At 26.0% G+C, this 22,653-nt stretch overlaps 1 protein-coding gene across 1 annotated transcript in view; it reads right to left on the reverse strand.

Annotated features, from left to right (window-relative positions):
* LOC113376847 (trafficking protein particle complex subunit 10-like) overlaps positions 1-14,238 on the reverse strand; it is a 44,204-nt gene extending 29,966 nt beyond the window's left edge. Inside the window, 4 exon segments of the mRNA XM_026616917.1 lie at positions 5,359-5,748; positions 9,357-9,422; positions 9,424-9,578; positions 13,991-14,238. Coding sequence (XP_026472702.1) covers positions 5,359-5,748; positions 9,357-9,422; positions 9,424-9,578; positions 13,991-14,048 — 669 coding nt within the window. The 5' untranslated portion in view covers positions 14,049-14,238.
* Between the last annotated feature and the right edge of the window lie 8,415 nt (positions 14,239-22,653).

Below are 22,653 nucleotides of genomic sequence, written 5' to 3' on the forward strand. Positions count from 1 at the left end.
GATTTGTAGATAATTTTATTAGCTTTCTAATGATATATAATAATATATATGTTGGAACAAATTGTTAAAGGAATTTGTCGGAATATGAAAAAATTTAACCGGCAGACATATTGGTTTACCAAAATGACGTCGCGCGACTCTGTATTCAATTTTAAAGTTTAAACATTTTTTTACTATAATTTTGTTCCAAGTGTTAATAATTGTTTTATACAGATTTATAGATAATTTTATTAGCTTTCTAATGATATATAATAATGTATATATGTTTGAACAAATTGTTAAAGGAATTTGTCGGAATATGAAAAAATGTGACCGGCAGACATATTGTTTTACCAAAATGACGTCGCGCGACTCAGTATTCAATTCTAAAGTTTAAACATTTTTTTTTACTATAATATTGTTCTAAAAGTTTTAAATCGTTATATACAGATTTATAGATAATTTTATTAGCTTTCTAACGATATATAATAGTATATACACGTTTTGACAAATTGGTCTAAATATAAAAAAATGTAGCCGGCAGACATATTGGTTTACCAAAATGAAGTCGCGCGACTCAGTATTCAATTCTAAAGTTTTTTTTTTAGTTTATTTCTGTTTTATTACAATATATTACAATATTATATACAATAACTATGATTTATGAGTTTACTACTAAAAGTATTTTACTCTTATTTAATACTACAAACTATCCACTTTAAATTATACATTTTGTTTAAAAATAAAATAATGGTTTGTAATCGAAAAAAAAGAAAGTTCAAACATTCTTCAAAAAAAAAATCACAATCTTTAAATATATATTTAATTTACATACTTTTAATTATTAGATACTCTTATTTGTGTTAAAGTTTAAACATTATTTTAAATAGAATTTTGTTCCAAAAGTTGCGAAGTGTTTTATACAAATTTATAGATAATTGTATTAGCTTTCTAATGATGTATAATAATATATACACGTTTAAACAAATCCTTAACAAAATTTGTCGGAATAAGAAAATATGTAACCGGCAAACATATTGGTTTATCAAAATGACGTCGCGCGACTCAGTATTCAATTCTAAAGTTTACACATTTTTTGTAATTTAATTTTGTTCTGAGAGTTTTAAATTATTATATACAGATTTGTAGATAACTTTATTAACTTTCTAATGATACATAATAATATATACATACTGGAACAAAATTATTTCTTTTTGTTTTCTTTATTTCGAGCAAGTCAATATAGTCCCTTTTTTAATTCCCGATTTTAAGTTTGTTCATCAGTAGAGTCATTTTTAAATCTTAGTAAAATCTTATTTTGCTCGTCAGTAGAGTCCCTTTTTAAATTTTTTAATGAATTTTTAGTTTACTTGTCAGTAGAGTCCTTTTATAATTTTTTAATCGATTTTTAGTTGGCTTATCAGCAGAGTTCTTTGTTAAATTTTATAATAAATTTTTAGTTTGTTCGTCAGTAGAGTCCCTTTTTAAATTTTCTAATAAATTTTTAGTTTACTTGTCAGTAGAGTCCTTTTATAATTTTCTAATAAATTTTTATTTTGCTCATCAGTAGAGTCTTTTTTTAATTTTCTAATAAATTTGTAGTTTGCTTATCAGTAGACCCCTTTTTTAACTTTTTTAATAAATGTTTAGTTGGCTCGTCATTAATGTCCCTTTTCTAAATTTTATTTTTAGTTTGCTCATTAGTAGAGTCCTTTGTTAAATTTTCTAATAAATTTTTAGTTTGTTCATCAGTAGAGTCACTTTTTAAATTTTCTAATGAATTTTAGTTTACTTGTCAGTAGAGTCCTTTTATAATTTTTTAATCGATTTTTAGTTGGCTTATCAGCAGAGTTCTTTGTTAAATTTTATAATAAATTTTTAGTTTGTTCGTCAGTAGAGTCCCTTTTTAAATTTTCTAATAAATTTTTAGTTTACTTGTCAGTAGAGTCCTTTTATAATTTTTTAATCGATTTTTAGTTGGCTATCAGCAGAGTTCTTTGTTAAATTTTATAATGAAATTTTTAGTTTGTTCGTCAGTAGAGTCCCTTTTTAAATTTTCTAATAAATTTTTAGTTTACTTGTCAGTAGAGACCTTTTATAATTTTTTAATCGATTTTTAGTTGGCTCATCAGTAAAGTCCTTTTTTAAATTTTCTAATAAATTTTTAGTTTACTTGTCAGTAGAGTCCTTTTGTAACTTTTTTAATAAATGTTTAGTTGGCTCGTCAGTAGTGTCCCTTTTCTCATTTTTATTTTTGGTTTGCTCATTAGTAGAGTCCTTTGTTAAATTTTATAATAAATTTTTAGTTTGTTCGTCAGTAGAGTCCCTTTTTAAATTTTCTAATAAATTTTTAGTTTACTTGTCAGTAGAGACCTTTTATAATTTTTTAATCGATTTTTAGTTGGCTCATCAGTAAAGTCCTTTTTTAAATTTTCTAATAAATTTTTAGTTTATTGTCAGTAGAGTCCTTTTGTAACTTTTTTAATAAATGTTTAGTTGGCTCGTCAGTAGAGTCCCTTTCTCATTTTTATTTTTGGTTTGCTCATTAGTAGAGTCCTTTGTTAAATTTTATAATAAATTTTTAGTTTGTTCGTCAGTAGAGTCCCTTTTTAAATTTTCTAATAAATTTTTAGTTTACTTGTCAGTAGAGTCCTTTTATAATTTTTTAATCCATTTTTAGTTGGCTCATCAGTAAAGTCCTTTTTTAAATTTTCTAATAAATTTTTAGTTTACTTGTCAGTAGAGTCCTTTTGTAACTTTTTTAATAAATGTTTAGTTGGCTCGTCAGTAGTGTCCCTTTTCTCAATTTTATTTTTAGTTTGCTCATTAGTAGAGTCCTTTGTTAAATTTTCTAATAAATTTTTAGTTTGTTCGTCAGTAGAGTCCCTTTTTAAATTTTCTAATAAATTTTTAGTTTGCTTGTCAGTAGAGTCCTTTTATAATTTTTTAATCAATTTTTAGTTGGCTCATCAGAAAAGTCCTTTTTTAAATTTTCTAATAAATTTTTAGTTTGATCGTCAGTAGAGTCCTTTTGTAAATTTTCTAATAAATGTTTAGTTGGCTCGTCAGTAGAGTCCCTTTTCTCAATTTTATTTTTAGTTTGCTCATGAGTCCTTTTTTAATTTTCTCTTCGATTTTCAGTTTGCTCGTCAGTAGAGTCCTTCTTTAAATTTTCCAGTCAATTTTTATTTTACTCGTAAGTATAGTCCCTTTATTACTTTTCTAATAAATTTTTAGTTTGTTTGTCAATAGAGTCCTTTTTTAATTTTCTAATCAATTTTTATCTTCCTTGTCAGTAGAATCCCTTTAAATTTGTTTTTCATTTGCTTGTCAGTAGAATCCTTGTTTTTCTTTATTTTTAGTTTACTTGCTCATTAGTACAGTCCTTTTTATTGTTAATTTAATTTAATTTAATCGTCAGTAGAGTCTCTTTGTGAAAAACAACGTTTTGCTAATTTTATTCCTGTTGTTGAATTTCGGTTTGCACGTAAGTAGTACTCTACTCTTCTAATAAAAATATTTCGTCATTTGAGAAAAAACAGTATTCCTCTTTCTGTCATTTTTAGTTTTACTCGTGAGTAGAGTCCCTTTTTTAATATCTTTTTTTGAAATTTTTTCATCAAGTGTGGGTTTTAGCTTGCTCGTCAGTAGTGTCCTTTTTGCCTGACCCTTTTTTTACTAACATTTACTTCTAGTTCAAATTTAATTTGTTTGTCAGTAAAGTCTAAAAATCGAAATGCGACAAAAAGGGACTCTACTGACGGGCAAACTAAAAATAGAGGAAAAAAAGAACTCTACTGTCGAGCAAACCTCAAAATAAGATAACCAGAGACTCTATTGACGAACAAAACTAGAATTAAAAGAAAACAGGGACTTTACTAACGAATAAAACTAGAACCAAACGTATGGAACAAAATTATAATAAAAAAAAAGTTTAAACTTTTTAATTGAATAACAAACCGAGTTGAAACAAAATTACTGCACGTAAACGTTGAACAAAACACTTCGAGTGTGAAGTTCGCGCGTTTGATGTAACCGTTAGGATTCAAAATTCAAATTTCAAATATATTTAGTAAAATATTATTGAAATAAGTATATGTTGTTATATATCATTAGAAAGCTAATAAAATTATCTAAAAATCTGTCTATAACGTTTAACAATTTTCAAACATGATTATATAGAAAAATATTGCTAAACTTTGAATTTGTTCTTTTCATAGATAGAGAGACCATTTTCCACTTTATATTAGGTTGTCAAATATCTCCCTTCCGCTTTTTTGCTCGAAAGGCGGAAAGGAGATATTTGACAACCTAATATATCTAGCTTTATATCTCACAATCCATATCTGTCTATCTCTCTCTTTCGCTTTCATAAGAAAATATCTGATTTTTTTTAATTTTCAACAAGTTTAGTTGACATTATTTAAGTTTCAGTGTTTTTGTTTATATTTATTTTGTTCAAATTTAATTTAATTAATTATTAATATTATATATAGTTAGAAAGCTAATTAAATTATCTATAAATCTATATAAGTCGTTAAATAATGTTTAGAACAAACTAATGCACAAAAAAATCCCAATTTCATAAAATAGTTCTAGTATGGATAATTTGGACATTTTTTTACCTAAGGCTGATTTTTCACAAAATATTGTTTGAACTGGTATATATTATTATATATCATTAGAAAGCTAATAAAATTATCTACAAATCTGTATATATCCTTGAAAAATGTTGAGAACAAAATTATAGAAATAGAAATTCCCAAACTTTACAAATATATCGCGTTTGTAGTATGAATAATTTGGATACTTCATTATAAAATACCTTTTTTTTACAAAAAGTTACTCAAACAAGTATATATTATTATATATCATTAGAAAGATGAAGAAATTATCTACAAACCTGTATATAACAATTTAAAACTTTTAGAACAAAATTATAGGAAAAAAAATTGTTTAAACTTTATAATTGAATAACAAACCGAGTTCAAACAAAATTACTGCACATAAATGTAGAACAAAATACTTTGAGTGTGAAGTTCGCGCGCGTGAAATAACCGTTAAGATTTAAAATTCAAATTTCAAAAATAGTCAATAAAAATATTATTTGAATAAGTATATGTTGTTATATATCATTAGAAAGCTAATAAAATTATCTACAAATCTTTATATAACAATTTGTAACTTTTGGAACAAAAATTAAAAAAAATGTTTAAACTTTATAATTGAATACTGAGTCGTATGGAGTCATTTTGGTATACCAATATGTCATTCTTCATAATTTCATGAATTTTGCTAATAATTTGTTAAAACATGTATATAGTATTACATATCATTAGAAAGCTAATAAAATTATCTACAAATCTGTATATTTCTCACCTGTAACAAAAAATACTGGCAAAAATTCCACCCATTCTCGTTCCTCCTTTCCCTCTGCTCTCGAATATACTCCTCAAACTTCATAATACTCCTATTATACCCCGTTAACATCAAATGTCTGATCCTTATCAACAATCCTCTCCAGGAATCGGCCGATTTGATCTCCGATTTCAAAGGATTGATGACAGATAAAAATCGGTCTCCATTTTTAGTCGCAAAATCGTTCCTTAATTTGTCCAAAACGGTAGTCCTGGGCAAAAGTTTGTTGCTCTTCCTTAAATCGTAGTTTTCTACCAGGACTATCATCCAGTCCTGGATGTTTCGGGAATGGAGTTGTTTTAGCCATTGGTCTATGTCGTCTTTGGTAGTCGTTTTGTAGGTTTCTACATCCTGGGGAAAAGAAATAAATAAAATGAATAATTTTGTTTATATTATTTAGGGTGGTCCTTGATTAGGATGTTAAGGATTTTTTTGGCTCCAAGGGCTCAAATGTTTCCAAATTGGTAAAAAAAATGCTGTAAAAGTTTTGGCTCTAAATATTATCATTTAGATAGTCCGCAATTCAATTAAGTTTCGTATATTCATTTTAATATAAATTCTTGCGCCATCTGTGATAGACAGTCTTGTAATTTTGATGACAATTGATACTAATAATATGAGCGTCAAAATCACCAAGTAAATAAATATTTAGCTGTAAAATTAATTTTGATGCCATGATTAATAAATATTTTGTTTTTCACAGGATTTAATTAAAGATTAAATGATTTATGAATATTTTTAAGTGTCATAATATGTGAGTTCACAAATGCTATCACAGATGGCGCAAGAATGTACTTAATATTGAATTGCGGACTATCTCAATGTTAATATTAAGAGCTGAATCTTTTAGACGTTTTTGTTTTGTTAATTTAGAAGCATTTGAGCCCTTGGAGAAAAGAAATTCGAAAATGTCCATATTAAGGACCACCCTAATGTATATGCATAAATAATAAATAATAAATGTAGCTGGATGAAACAACCTTCGGCGAAACGTCCCTTGAATAATGTATTTTGTATTGTGTATATGTGTTTTGTCGATTTCCATTTTCTATACAATTTTCAGTTTACTCGTTAGTAGATTCCTTTTTAATTTTCTAATCAATTTAAGTTTGCTCGTCAGTATAGTTCTTTTTTAATAATCTACTCAATTTTTATTATACTCGTGAGTAGAGTCCTTTTTCAATTTCCTAGTCAATTTTTAGTCGTCAGTAGAGTCATCTTAATTTTCTAGTCTGTAGAAAGCTTTTTAATTTTCTAGACAATTGTTAGTTTGGTCGTCAGTAGTGTCTTTTTTTTAATTTTATATGCAATTTTATTTTGCTCGCTAGACGAATCCGTTTTAATTTTTATCTTGCTCGCTAGTAAAGTCCTTTTTTAATTTCCTAAAGTCAATTTTTAGTTTGCTCGTCAGTAGAGTCCTTTTTTAAATTTCCTAGTTAAATTTTACTTTGCCCATAAGTAGAGTCCTATTTTAATTTTCTAGTCCATTTGTGTTTTGATCGCCAGTAGAGTCCCTTTTTAATTATCTAGTCTATTTTTACGCCAGTAGAACTACTTTTTTAAATATTCGAGTCAATTTTTACTTTGCTAGTCAGTAGAGTCCTTTTTTGATTGTTTAATAATTTTTAGGTGTTCGTCAATACAGGCCCTTTTTAATGTTATAGTCAATTTTAAGTTGCTCGTTAGTAGAGTCCTTTTTAATTTTATAGTCCATTTACGCCAGTAGAGTCCTTTTTTAAATTATCTAGTTCATTATTGTTTCAGTAAAGTCCATTTTAAAAAATTTCTAGTCGATTTTCAATTTGCTCGTCAGTATAGTCTTTTCTTAATTTTCTAATAAATTTTAACTTTGCTCGTCAGTAGAGTCATTTTTTAAATATTCGAGTCAATTTTTAGTTTGCTCGACAGTATAGTCCTTTTTTAAATATTCGAGTCCATTTATGCCAATTGAATCCTTTTTTAAATTACCTAGTCCCTTTTCAGTTTGCTCGTCAGTAGAGACCCTTTTGTCAATTAACATCAAAACATAGTTTGCTCGTCAGTAAAGTCCATTTAACTCTTATTACAGTTTATTCGTCAGTAATGTCCTTTTTCTTTTCTTAAAATCACAAATTAGTTTGCTTATCATATTTTTAGTCTGCTCGTCAGTAGAGTCCCTTTTCTAGCCATATTTTTAGTCTGCTGGTCAATAGAGACCCCTTTTTAAATTTGTTTTCAGGTTGCTCGTCAGTAGAGTCCCTTTTTTAACCTTACTTTCAGTTCGCTCGTCAGTAGAACCCCTTTTTTCACCTTATTTTTAGTATGCTGGTCAGTAGAGTTCATCTTTTAATTTTATTTTTAGTTTGCTGGTCAGTAGAGTCCCTTTTTTAACCTTATTTTTAGTCTGCTGGTCAGTAGAGTCCCTTTTCTAACCTTATTTTTAGTCTGCTGGTCAGTAGAGACTCATTTTTAAAGTTTGTTTTTAGTTTGCTCGTCACTAGAGTCCTTTTCGTCTTAAATTTCATTTGTCTAATTTACGACTTGCTCGTTAGTAGAATCCATTTTTTATAAGAACCAAAATTTCCTAATTTCATCTTAATTTTCAAAGCAAGTTGCTCGTCAGTATAGTCCCTTTTGTTTCAACATTTTTCATAAAACTTTCCACAAGTCAAATTTGCTCGACAGTAGAGTCCTTTTAGACAAACTAAATTTACACTAACAGTACACTTTTTTATTAAACACGTCATAACTTCCAAACCATTCGTTTAATATGAATGACGTTTTCGACAAACTTATTTAAAACTAAACAATCTAAAATATTGTCTAACATCATAAAGCTCTACAGCAACCCCTTGTACTTGAAAATAGCAATTGAAACGAAACAAACAACTAAACACCAAGTATACCGAATAAACTTTATCAGAGACTTCAACCATAGCGTAGACAAGAACATATTGTATACCGAGTGCACTTTTTTTGTTTTGGCCCTTGTAACTTCTGAACCATTCGTAGAAAATGAATGATGTCTTCGACAAACTTATTTAAAACTAAACAGTCTAAAATAATTGTCTAACACCCCAAAGCCCTACAGCAACTTCGTATACCCTAAAACCCATTTTAAAACCCATACAACTTTGCTCACGCCCCTTTTGCAACCAATTTCCATACAAAAAGCGGCGGAAGCAAAGTTGTACCCATTCTATTCGTATTCTATATCCTCTTATATACGGAGTGCAAATTTTTGTTTCAACCCTTGTAACTTCTAAACCATTCGTTTGATATAAACCATGTCTTCGACAAACTTATGCAAAACTAGCCAATCTAAAATATTGTCTAACACCCCAAAGGCCTACAGCAACTCGGTATATCCTAAAATCCCTTCCAAAACCATACAACTTTGCTCACGCCCCATTTTCAGCCAACTCCCATACAAAAAGCGGCGGAAGCAAAGTTGTATCCATTCTATTCGTTTCTATATCCTCTTGTATACGGAGTGCAAATTTTTAGTTCAACCCTTGTAACTTCTAAACCATTCGATTAAAATGAATAATGTCTTCGGGAAAATTATTTAAAACTAACCAATATAAAATATTGTCTTACACCCCAAAGCCCTACAACCCTCGGTATACCCTAAAATCCCTTCCAAAACCATACAACTTTGCTCACGCCCCTTTTGCCGCCAACTTTCATACAAAAAGCGGCGGAAGCAAAGTTGTACACCATTCTATTTACATTCTATATCAAAGAGTGCAATTTTTGTTTCAACCCTTGTAACTTCTAAACCATTCGTTGAAAATGAATGATGTCTTCGACAAACTTATTTAAAACTAAACAATCTAAAATATTGTCTAACACCCCAAAGCCCTACAGCAACTCCGTATACCCTAAAATCCCTTCTAAAACCCATACAACTTTGCTCTTCGCGGCGTGAGCAAAGTTGTATCCATTCAATTCGTATTCTATATCCTCCTCCCACTTACCGGGCAATCCGTCCAATACGTGTGCAGTATAGGTTGGTTTATAATACTCCATATCGGTGTAGTTCTTGACAAAGACCTCTTTGCAAAAAGGTACAAAAGAGGCATCGACACAGACGGCCTTTACGACACGACCGTAAGACCTTTTCCACTCGATTGAGTCCTGTGGTATGCCGTTTACAAGAGAGGCTTCTAGGGATGTGAAAAGGGTCTCGTCTCCGGCATCTGGAAGAAAAAAGGATCGATAATTGTTCGATTTTATATATTGTGTCATGTGAACAGCACTATGGGTTAAATTTGGTGGCGTGAAAGAGATGGATATATATGGAACTGGTGAAGAGTGACTGAGTAAGGTATATTGAAGGAAGGATTTCGAGAGTGGATTTGGAGGTATGAGATGCGTTTTTTTGTATTTGGGTTTATATTGTTTAAATTTGTTTTGGCACATATGTACTGTTATATATCGTTAGAAAGCTAATAAAATTATCTACAAATCTGTATATAACAATTTTAAAAGATTGGAACAAAATTTTACAAAAAATGCGTTTAAACTTCGACATCAAAATTGTGGATTTTTTGGTAACATTAGATTTGTGTTGCGTTTTTTTTTGTTTGAACGTGCATTTTGTTATAAATATTTTAAATATAACAATAGTGTGATATATTGTTAGAAAGCTAATAAAATTATCTACAAATCTGTATAAATCAATTTTGAAGATTTGGAACAAAATTTTGCAAAAAAAATGTTTAAATTTTGAAATCAAAATGGAGTGGGTATGTCTAACATTAATTTCATACTGCAGCTTTTGTGTCAACGTGCATTTTGTTTGTAAATAATTAGTAATTAAATATATTATATTAAATATAACAATAATGTTATATATTGTTCAAAAGCTAATACAAATATCTACAAATCTGTATATAACACTTTAAAACCTCTGGAACAAAATATTATTTAAAAAATTGTCTAAATTTTAGTTTTTAATACAGTCATGTTTGAGAATTAATATGCCAGGTTTGCAAGTTGCATTTTTCTAAATTTTGATCAAGTAATTTGTTTAAGCATGTATATATTATTATTTATCATTAATAATTAAAATCGTCTATAAATCTGTATATAACGTTTCAAAACTTTTCTAACAAAATTATGTAAGAAAAATATGCAAAGTTTACATTTAGTATCTAATTATTTGTTCAGCTATGCAATAGCTACTGATAATATTTAATTCCTGATTTTTGTATTAATAATTTTATTCCAACAGTTATAAATCTAAAAATGCATATTTGTAGACAATTTAATTAGCTTTGTATTGATATATAATAGCATATTAAAATTTAATCAAATGTTTTGAAACTCAAAGAAGTGTCACCGAACAACTAAAATGTTGATATTAAATTGCAAATTTTGAGTAATTTTTGACAAAAATGTTGTTCCAAAACTTTCGAAACCGTAAATTTATACATAATTTAATAAATATTTTAGTGATATATAATAATGTGTAAAGCTTTAAACAAATTTTTGAACAAACATCGCAAATTGAAAAAATTGCGACCCAAAATTATTGTTTTATGTATATATAAGTAATTATTATTATGTAAAATTTGCGTAATAATAATTTTATTATATATTGTTAGAAAGCTAATAAAATTATCTACAAATCTGTATATAACAATTTTAAAAGTTTGGAACAAAATTTTGCGAAAAATGGCTTTAACTGTATCTCGATAACAAATTTCTTCACTTATTTTAACGTTTTACACAAGAAAAATCATTTTCTTGTAAATTTTGAGATAAATAGAGTATCTACAATATCTTTTACATTATCTACAATATTATCTAATTCAACATATTATAAATAAAACCTTGTAGCCTTTATAAATACATATACAATACTATCAATAACAAATTTCTTCACTTATTTTGCAATTTTACTCAAAAAAAAACCTTTTTTTGTAAATTTTGAAAAGAACAAGTTATCTACAATGTCTACAAAAGTATCTACATTATCTACAATGTTATCTAATAAGATAAAGACTTAAAACTTAATAATAATAAGATAATACTTAAAACTGTGTAAATACATACAAAAGGCACTCAATGACCAATTTCATTACTTTTTTAACTTTATTTATCTTAAATTTGCAAAATTTGAGATAAATTTAATATCTATGACATTTATAAAAGTATCTACAATGTTATCTAATAAGATTTACCTACACAAAACTTCTCAAACTTAATAAATGCAAAAAATTACATACAAAATCCAGTCGATAACACATTTTTTTAGAATTTTTACACATTTTACACAAAATTTTTGCAAAATCATCAATTTACAAGTATCTATAATACCTTCTACATCATCCACAATATTATCTAATAAGATTTAGATAAACAAAACCTCTCAAACTTAATTACTCAAACACATTACTCCCAAAACTAAGTCGATAACACATTTTTTTAGCATTTTTAAACGTTTTACACAAAAATTTTGCAAAATTATCACTTTTAAATCAATCTACAATACATTTTATGTTATACGTAATATTATTTAACAATATTAAGCTCTTAAACATTGTAAAAACACATAAAAAGTCTCTCGATGACATATTTCTTCATACATTTTAACATTTTACACACAAATTTTGCAAAATTTAGGGTAAAAAAGTATCTACATGTTTTATTAATCATCTATAATATCTTTTATATCATCTACAATATAATTTGATAACATTTATGCAAACAAAAGCTCTTAAACTTTGTAAATATATACTTTACATACAAAATTCAGTCAATAAACCATTTTTTAGGCATTTTTACACATTTTACACAAAATTTTTGCAATATTTTAGATAAAATAATATCTGGAGCATCTAACAAGTATCTACAAAAATATCCTATAAGATTTAGAGATACAAAAGCTTGTAAATGTTATAAATACACACAAAAGGCTCTCAAAAACACTTTTCTTTGCTTGTTTTGATATTTTACACAAGAAAAATCATTTTTGGACATTTTTTAAACATTTTTTGAACATTTTTAAAGCAAATAAAGTATCTACAAACTTTACAGAGCATCTACACAATATGTTTTGTATCATTTATATAACATTTATCTAAACAAAACTTCCAAAACTCAACAAATCTATACATTACTCCTAAAATCCAGTCGATAACACTATTTTTTAGCATTTTTAGGCATATTTACACATTTTACACAAAATTTATGCAAAATTATCAATTTACAAGTATCTACATCATTTTATAACATTATCTAATAACATTTAGACACACAAAAGCCTCGAAACTTAGTAAACTTAGTAAATACACACAAGAGACTCTCAATAACACATTTCTTTGCTCCTTTTGACATTTTATACAAAAAAAATAATTTTTTGGACATTTTTTGGACATTTTTAAAGCAAATAAAGTATCTACAAACTTTACAGAGCATCTACAATATCTTTTACATCATCTACAAACTTATATTTCCACATTTATCCACACAAAACCTCCTAAATTCAACAAATCAATACAGTACATACAAAACCCAGTCGATACCAGATTTTTTAAGCAAATTTAAACAAAAATGTTATAAATAAATACAAATATATATAAACAAAACATTGTAGGACATTTTGCAAGTACATTTAGCCTTAAATTAACACTAATATCTTAAATAATCTTAAAACTAACAAAGTGTCACACTTTTTGAGGTTCAAAAAGTTATTTGTGACTTGAAACCACAAATTAGTAAAAGAATACTTAAAATAAGCGCAAATATACTTAAAACTAAATAAAATTGATATTAAAACATTTTGCAAGTACCTTAAATACTAATTAAACACTAATTTTACAATTAAACTTAAAAGTAACAAAGTGTCATCCACTTTGAGGTTATGTGTGACTTAAACCACAAATTAGTAAAAGAATACTTTAAACTTATGCAAATATACTTAAAACTAAGTAAATATTATATTAAAACATTTTGCAAGTACATTTGATACTAATTTAATACAAATTTTCAAAATATTTATAAATGTAACAAAGTGTCATACATTTTGGGGTTATGTGTGACTTAAAATATGGTTTAAATAAGTGCAAATATACCTAAATATACTTAAATATACTTAAATATACTATTAAACACTATTATAAGTACATTTAACACTAAATTAACGCTTAAATTATAAATATTCTGAAATTCAACAAAATTCATACATTTTGAGGTTATGTACCACTAAATAAAACATTTTGGTAAAAAAATACTTTAAACTTATGCAAATACACTTAAATATACTTAAAAATACTATTAAATACTATTGTGAGTACATTTAATACAAATTTAATACAAATTTTGCAATTAAACTTAAATTTAACAAAGTGTCATATACTTTGAGGTTATGTACACCCCCAAAAACACCAATTAGTATAAAATTACTTAAAATTTAATTAAAACTAGATAAAAATACTCTTATTCACTATTGCAAGTATATTTAAGTAATATTTACCCCATTTTAAGCTTTAAGTAATATTTATCCCAATTTTGGTAAATTTACAAAAGTAGCACACAGATTGAGGTTATGTACACTTCAAAAAACTTAAATGTACAAAATTTAAAGTTATTTTTTTCTACTTACAAGTGACTAATGGTTTATTATCCATTATTTCTTCATTATTTTTCATTTTATAACGCATTCCTTCATTATTTTGCTAAATTCTTCTCATAATTCATTTATCAATTGCACAATTTGTTCAGGACAATTTTTATGGTTTTTGATTATTTTTGTTAGATTTTGCTTACGAAAAGCGCACAGTGTTATTGCAAATAATTATTTATACGTTTCGTAATTGTTTATAAACATTTTTGTGTCCTAGTTTTGCACATATGCATTTTTACAACAATTATTTTGACAGTCGACGAAAACTACTTTCTTGGAGCGCACAAAGAAGCAATAGTGAGGGCGTCGGTGTAACAAGAAGTAAATAAATGAACTATAAATCTTTCAAGTTTCTTAAACAATTTGTTCAAACACATATACATTATTATATATCGTTAGAAAGCTAATAAAATTATCTACAAATCTGTATATAACAATTTGTAACTTTTGGAACAAAATTATTTTCAAAAAATTGTTTTAACCTCATAATTGAATACGTCATTTATGATAAACTAATAAGATTTTTGGTGATTGATTTTTTTTATATTTTGATAGTTTTTGTTAATAGTTTGTTCAAACATGTCTATAATATTATATATCACTAGAAAGCTAATAAAATTATCTACATATCTGTATACCACATTTAATAACTTTTCAAACATAATTGTATAGAAAAATATTGCTAAACTTTGAATTTGTTCTTTTCATGGGTATAGAGTCCCATTTTCCACTCTATGTATTTAGCTTTATTTCTTTCTCTTTCTAACTCTCACAATCTGTATCGCTCTATCTCTCTCTTTCGCTTTTATATGGAATTTTTTTTTGACATTTCTTTATATTTTTTCAAATTTCTTGAGTAATTTGTTCAAACATGTGTATTTTATTATACATCATGAGAAAGCTAATAAAATTATCTACAATTCTGTATATAACAATTTATAACTCTTAGAACAAAATTTTATTTAAAAAAATGTTTAAATTTGAATATCTAGTAAACTAAAGATATCTGCTGGTTACATTTTCTCATATTTTGATTAATTTTATAAAATTAGAAAATCTAGTCACAATCTAAACGCACTTTCGAATAAATTTGTTTGAGGTTGTCACTTAGACTGTGCCTAGTAGTCTGGGTAAATTTTCACATTTTTTTTTACTAAAAAAATAGTTTGCACTAATTTTGACAAAATTGAAAAAGTGCTCCAGTACAGTCACAGTCTAAACGCATTTGCAAATAATTCTGTGCGACATTTTCATTTATACTGTGCTTAGCTTGGCGACTTTTTTACATTTTTCGCTAATTTTCACAAAATTGCAAAAGTTCTGAAGTCACATGCTAAACGCACTTGGGTGAACATTTGTACCAGAGTGGCGCTTAGACTATGCTTCACTGTAATATTTTTATCTGCAATATTTGAAAAAATTCTACCAAAATATTTTTTTTAAAACGAACTCTACTGACGAGCAAATTAATTTTTAATAAGAATATTATATTAGAACTTTGCTAATAAAATTTTATTGATTAATATATTTTTAAAATTGATATTTAGTTTGCTAGTAGAGTCCTTTCTTTAATTATGATATTTTAATAATGTTGCTTTTTATGTTCAAGATCAAATTTTAAGTTTGCTCGTCAATAGAGTCTCTTTTCAAAAATTCTAGATCAAATTTTAAACTTGCTCGTCAGTAGAGTCTCTTTTTGTAATTTTTTAGATAAAATTTTAAGTTTGCTCGTCAGTAGAGTCCCTTTTTAAAAAAATCTAGATTAAATTTTAAGTTCGCTCGTCAGTAGAGTCCCTTTTTAAAAAAATCTAGATTAAATTTTAAGTTTGCTCGTCAGTAGAGTCCCTTTTTGCAATTTTTTAGATCATATTTTAAGTTTGCTCGTCAGTAGAGTCCCTTTTTAAAAAAATCTAGATTAAACTTCAAGTTTGCTCGTCAGTAAAGTCCCTTTTTTAAATTCTAGATTAAACTTCAAGTTTGCTCGTCAGTAGAGTCCTTTTTTCTAAATTCTAGATCAAATTTTAAGTTTGCTCGTCAGTAGAGTCCCTTTTTTTAAATTCTAGATCGAATTTTAAGTTTGCTCGTCAGTAGAGTCCCTTTTTTAAATCCTAGATTAAATTTCAAGTTAATAATTTTAATATTTATTTTGCATAATTTTAAGCAAAATCAAAAAAGTGCTCCGGTAAAGTCACAATCTAAACACATTTGCTAATAAATTTGTTAAAGGTTGGCGCTTAGAATGTGCTTACTTACTTTTTTTCACATTTTTAAGAAAAAAAAACATTTATTTGTTCTAAAAAGGACTCTAATGATGATCAAACTAAAATTCCTTACTGAACATACAGGGACTCTACTGATAATCAAACACAAATTCATAATTCCAAGTCAAAAGGATTCTACTGTCAATCAGACTAAAATGCATTATAAATTAGAAACTTTATATATATATATATATATATATATATATATTGATAATAATAAAGTTTGTTAAATAAAAATATGTCACCAGCTCTCCGTCTATTTTATAAGGTCAATGTTGTGTTGGAATGTCAGCGCGCGATTTGAATAGAAAAAAAAATAGGAATTCGAATTATTTGTTTAACAAATTATTCTAAAAACGTACAAGAATTTGGAGTTTACAACATTTGTCACGAACACACATATATATATACACACGTATATATCTAATACAGTATTTATGTAAAGGTAATAAATAATATAATATGATTTAGTTAGTTGGTTCTTAACAAGACTTAAAAATTTTGTGGTACATTTTTTTATATTTATTCAGAGAACTCTTTAAATATTAGTTTGGTAGAAAACTTGTCTTTGGGAACTTTTTAGACTGTTAAATTGTCTACATATTATCTTAATAATGTTTGTGCATAAAATTATAAATTGATATTGTAAACTGTAATTGAAATGTTGACTATGTAGTCAAGTGCAAGCAACGTTGTAGTACATTTTTTATATATTATACCAAGCACTCTTAAAATATTAGTTTATAAGAAAATTGTGTAAAACCATTGCATACAATATAAAATTGTCTACGAATTTTCCTAACAATGTATATACATAAAATTATTTATGAACTTTATAAATGAAACTAAAAATGTGGACAATGTAGCCAAGCCAAGGTACATCATGATAAATGTTCCTATATTTTTGTCCAGAACTCTTAAAATACTAGTCTAGCAGAAATTTGTCCAAAACCACTTTATAGCCAATACAATTTGCCATGAATTTCCCTAACAATGTATATACATACAGTTATTCAATAATTTTATAAATGATACAGAAAATGTGGACAATGTAGCCAAGCCAAGGTACATCATGATAAATGTTCCTATATTTTTGTCCATAACTCTAAAAATATTTATCTGGCAAAATTTTGTCCAAAACCACTTCATTGCCAATAAAATTTACCATGAATCTCTCAAACAATGTATATAGTTAAAGTCATTTATAGTCTTGCAAATTGTGGTTAAAATGTAGACAATGTATCCAAGCCTAAGGTACGTCGTGGTATACTTTTTTATTATAATGCACATAACTCTAAAAATATTTGTCTAGCAGAAATTTGTCCAAAATCACTGTATAGCCAATACAATTTGCCACAAATCCCCCAAACATTGTACATAGTTAAAGTCATCTAAAATCTCACAAATTGTAGTTAGAATGTAGCCAATGTATCCAAACCTAAGGTACATCGTGGAATACTTTGATATAATAATGCACATAACTCTTAAAATATTTGTCTAGCAGAAAATTGTCCAAAACCACTGTATAGCCAACAAAATTTGCCACGAATCTCCCTAATAATGTATATACATAAAATTATAAATTAATACTGTAAACTCAAATTGAAATGTAGACAATGTAGCCAAGTCTAAGGTACGTCCTGGTACACTTTTGTATATTTTTGCCCAAAACTTTAAAAATACTGGTCTGGCATAAAATAGGTTGTAATTAAATGTATTTTTAGTAATGAAATTTCATTTAACCTACATATAGTGTTAGACAAAAATGTAGATAATTTAATTATCTAAAAATTTGTCAAAGTTCGTTTTCAGATAACTTAGATAATTTAAGAGTTATCCAATAAAATGTAAAAAATGTACCGTACATTTCGAGGTATATTAATTAAGGTTGTAAAAAATGTATTTTTTAGTAATGAAATTTCATTTAACCTACATATAATGTTAGATGAAGCGAAACGTTGATAATTTATTAATATAAAAATTTGTGCTAGATCGTATTTAAATAATTTAGATAATTTAAAAGTTATCGAACTAAGTGTCAAAAATGTACCACAAATTCCGAAGTGAATATATTAGGTTGTCAAATATCTCCCTTCCGCCTTTTTGTATTATAAACCAAGAGCAAAAAAGCGGAAGGGAGATATTTGACAACCTAATATTTATATTACAACTATATATAGGTTGTAAATGAATCTATTTTTTAGTAACGAAATTTTATTTAACCTACATATAATATTAGACATATATGTAGATAATTTAATTATCTAAAAATTTGTCTAAGATCGTTTTTAGATAACTTAAATATTTTAAAAGTTATATTACCAAATTTTATAAAAAATGTACCTTCAGCGTCCCGTCTATAAATACATTCTTTATAGTATAAAGTATAAAGTTTATACAATAGTTATTAATAATTTTTATAAAATTAATTAATAAATATACAAATATATAATATTAGCAAAAAATGTAGATAATTTTATGATATATAAATTTACAAAAGACAGTTCTAAGATAAATTATATAATTTAGAAAATATGAATAAAAATGTAAAAAATGTACCACTTGTCTAATATAAAAATTATATAAAAAAATGATAGATTCTAGAACTCTGAAAGGTAAATTTGAGATATAAATATTTTTTATTTTATTATTATTAATATCAATATTTAATTAAATAATATTGTTAATATCAATAATTTTATATTATTATTAATATCAAGAAACTATTTTAGAAGAATATAACATATAATAGAAATGTAGATAATTTATTTATCTTTAAGCTGTTCTAAGATAGTTTTAAGATAACTAAGATATTTTTAAAGTTAAGTACTAAAATGTAAAAAAAATGTACCATACATTTCATTGCATTTAAGTTTTTAGTAATGAAATTTTATTTGACGTACTTTTCTTACATTTTAGGGAATAACTTTTAAATTATCTAATTTATCCTCAAACAATCTTCGAACAACTCAAAGATAATTAAATTATCTACGTTTTTGCGTAACATTATTAGTCTAATTAATTAATTTTTGATATTAAAATCAATTATTACTTTATAAAATGCAAAACCGCTCGCAGCACTGTTTGTATTAAATGATGAAGAAAATAAAAAAAAATCATGTTTTGTTAGATAACTTCTAAAATATTAGTTTGGTAGAAAACTTGTCTTTGGCCACTTTTTAGATAATTAAATTATCTACATATCGTCTTAATATTGTTTATGCATAAAATTGTTTATTAGTTTTAAAAATTGTTATCAAAACTTGGACAAAGTAGAGAAGCGTAAGGTACATCGTGGTACATTTTTTATATTTATACCAGGCTTTTTTCAAAATATTAGTTTTTAAGAAAATTGTGTAAAACCACTGCATACAAAATAAAATTGCTTACAAATTTTCCTAACAATGTATATGCATAAAATCAATTAATAACATTATAAATGATACTGAAAATGTGGACAATGTGTAGCTGAACGCAAGGTACATATATTTTTGTCCAAAATTCTAAAAATATTTGTCTAGCAGAATTTTGTCCAAAATCACTTTATAGCCAATAAAATTTGCCACGAATCCCTCTAACAATGTATATGCAAAAAAATATAAATTTATATTATAATCTGTAATTGAAATGTTGACAATGTAAGTAAGCGCAAGGTACGTCGTGGTACACTTTTGTATGTTTTTGCCCAAAACTTTAAAAATACTGGTCTGGCTTAAAATAGATTGCAATTAAATGTATTTTTTGTTAATGAAATTTTATTTGATCTAGATATTAAGTTAGACAAGAATGTAGATAATTTAATTATCTAAAAATTTGTCTAAGATCGTTTTCAGATAGCTTAGATAACTTAGGAGTTATGTAACAAAATGTAAAAAAAAAGTGTCGCACATTTCTAGATATATTAATGAATAGGTTGCAATCAAATGCATTTTTGAGTAATGAAATTTTGTTTTATCAACGTATAATGTTAGATAAAAATATAGATAACTTATTTATCTAAAAAATTGTCTCAAACAGTTTTCAGATAACTTGAATATTTTGAGAGTTATCTAACAAAATTTTGAAAAAAAATTGCGCACATTTCTAGGTATGTATATTAATTAATTGCTTGTAAATAAATGCATTTTTTAGTAATAAAATTTCATTTAACCTACATATAATGTTAGACAAGAATGTAGATAATTTAATTATCTAAAAATTTGTCTAAGATCGTTTTCAAATAACTGAGATAATTTAAAAGTTATCTAACAAAATTTAAAAAAAATTACCGCACATTTCTAGATATATTAATGAATAGGTTGTAATCAAATGCATTTTTTAGTAATGAATTTTTATTTAACCTAGATATAATGTTCGCGAAAAACGTAGACGATTAAATTATCTAAAAGTTTGTCTGAGATCGTTTTTAGATAACTTAGATAATTTAAGAATTATCTAACAAAATGTAAAAAATGTACCGTACATTTCGAGGTATGTATAATAATTAATAGGTTGTAAATAAATGTATTTTTTAGTAATGAAATTTTATTTGACCTACATATAATATTAGACAAAAATGTAGATAATTTAATTATCTAAAAATTTGTCTCAAATCTTTTTAGGTAACTTAAATATTTTAAGAGTTATATAACCAAATTTTTTAAAAAAAATGTACCTTTAGCGTCCCGTCTATGAATACACTATGTATACAATAGTTATCTATAATAATTTTTATAAAATTAATTAATAAATTTACAGGTATATAATATTAGCAAAAAATGTAGATAATTTTATGATTTATAAATTTACTAAAGACAGTTCTAAGATAAATCAAATAATTTAGAAAATATGAATAAAAATGTAAAAAAAATTACTATTTGTTTAATATAAGAATTGAAATTCTAGAATTTTGGAAGGTAAATTTAAGTTATTAATAATTTTTATAATATTAAAAAACTATTTTAGAAGCATATAACATATAAGAAAAATGTAGATAATTTAATTATCTTTCATCTGTTCTAAGATAGTTTTAAGATACTTAAGATATTTTTAAAGTTATGTACTGAAATGTAAAAAAAAATGCATCATACATTTCATTACTTGAAGGTAAACTTAAGTTTTTAGTATATTTGACGTACTTTTTTAACATTTTAGGACATAACTTTTAAATTATCTAATTTATCCTCAAACAATCTTCGAACAATTCAAAGATAACTAAATTATCTACGTTTTTGTCTAACATTATTTGTCTAAATATTTGATTTTTGTTATTAAAATCAATTATTTATTTATAAAATGCAAAATTGCTCGCAGCACTGTTTGTATTAAGTGATGAAGAAAATAATATTTTTTTCATATTTTGTTAGATAACTCTTAAAATATTAGTTTAGGAGAAAATTGTCCTGAACCACTTTATAGATAAATAAGTTATCTACAAATCTTACTAACAATAGATATGAGTAAATTTTATTATTAATTTTATAAATGGTACTGAAAATGTAGACAATGTAGGTAAACGCAAGGAGCTCCCTGGTACATTTTTGAATATTTTTGTCCAAAGCTCTAAAAATATTTGTCTAGCAGAATTTTGTCCAAAATCACTTTGTAGCCAATTCAATTTCCTACAAATCTTCCTAACAATGTATATGTATAAAATTTTAAATAGCCTTGCAAAAAATCATAAAATTGTTTAATTTCTTTATAAATGATACTAAAAATGTGGATAATATAGGTAAGTACAAGGTACGTCCTGGTACACTTTTGTATATTTTTTTGTCCAAAACTCTAAAAATATTTGACTAGCAGAATTTTGTCCAAAACTACTGTATAGCCAATAAAATTTTCCACGAATTCTGCAAAAAATGTATATACATAAAGTTATTCAATAATTTTATAAATGATACTAAAAATGTGGATAATGTAGCCAAGCCAAGGTACATCATGATAAATGTTCCTATATTTTTGTCCAAAACTCCTAAAATACTTGTCTAACAGAATTTTGTCTAAATCCACTGTATTGGCAACAAAATTTGCCACGAATCTCCCAAGCAAAGTATATAGTTAAAGTCATTTATAATCTTGCAAATTGTGGTTAAAATGTAGACAATGTATCCAAGCCTAAGGTACGTCGTGGTATACTTTTGTATAATAATGCACATAACTCTTAAAATATTCGTCTAACAGAAAATTGTCCAAAACCACTTTATAGCCAACAAAATTTGCCACGAATTTCCCAAACAATGTAAATGTCCAAAACTATTTACAATCTCACAAGCTGTAATTAAAATGTAGACAATGTAGTCAAGCCTAAGGTACGTCGTCGTACATTTTGATATATTTTTGTCCAAAACACTAAAAATATTTGTCTGGCAAAATTTTGTCCAAAACTACTTTGAAGCCAAT

Source organism: Ctenocephalides felis, unplaced genomic scaffold (genome assembly GCF_003426905.1).
Source record: "Ctenocephalides felis isolate EL2017-DRISC unplaced genomic scaffold, ASM342690v1 CF-g0.4_SCAFFOLD_01886, whole genome shotgun sequence".
Classification (NCBI taxonomy): Eukaryota; Metazoa; Arthropoda; class Insecta; order Siphonaptera; family Pulicidae; genus Ctenocephalides; species Ctenocephalides felis.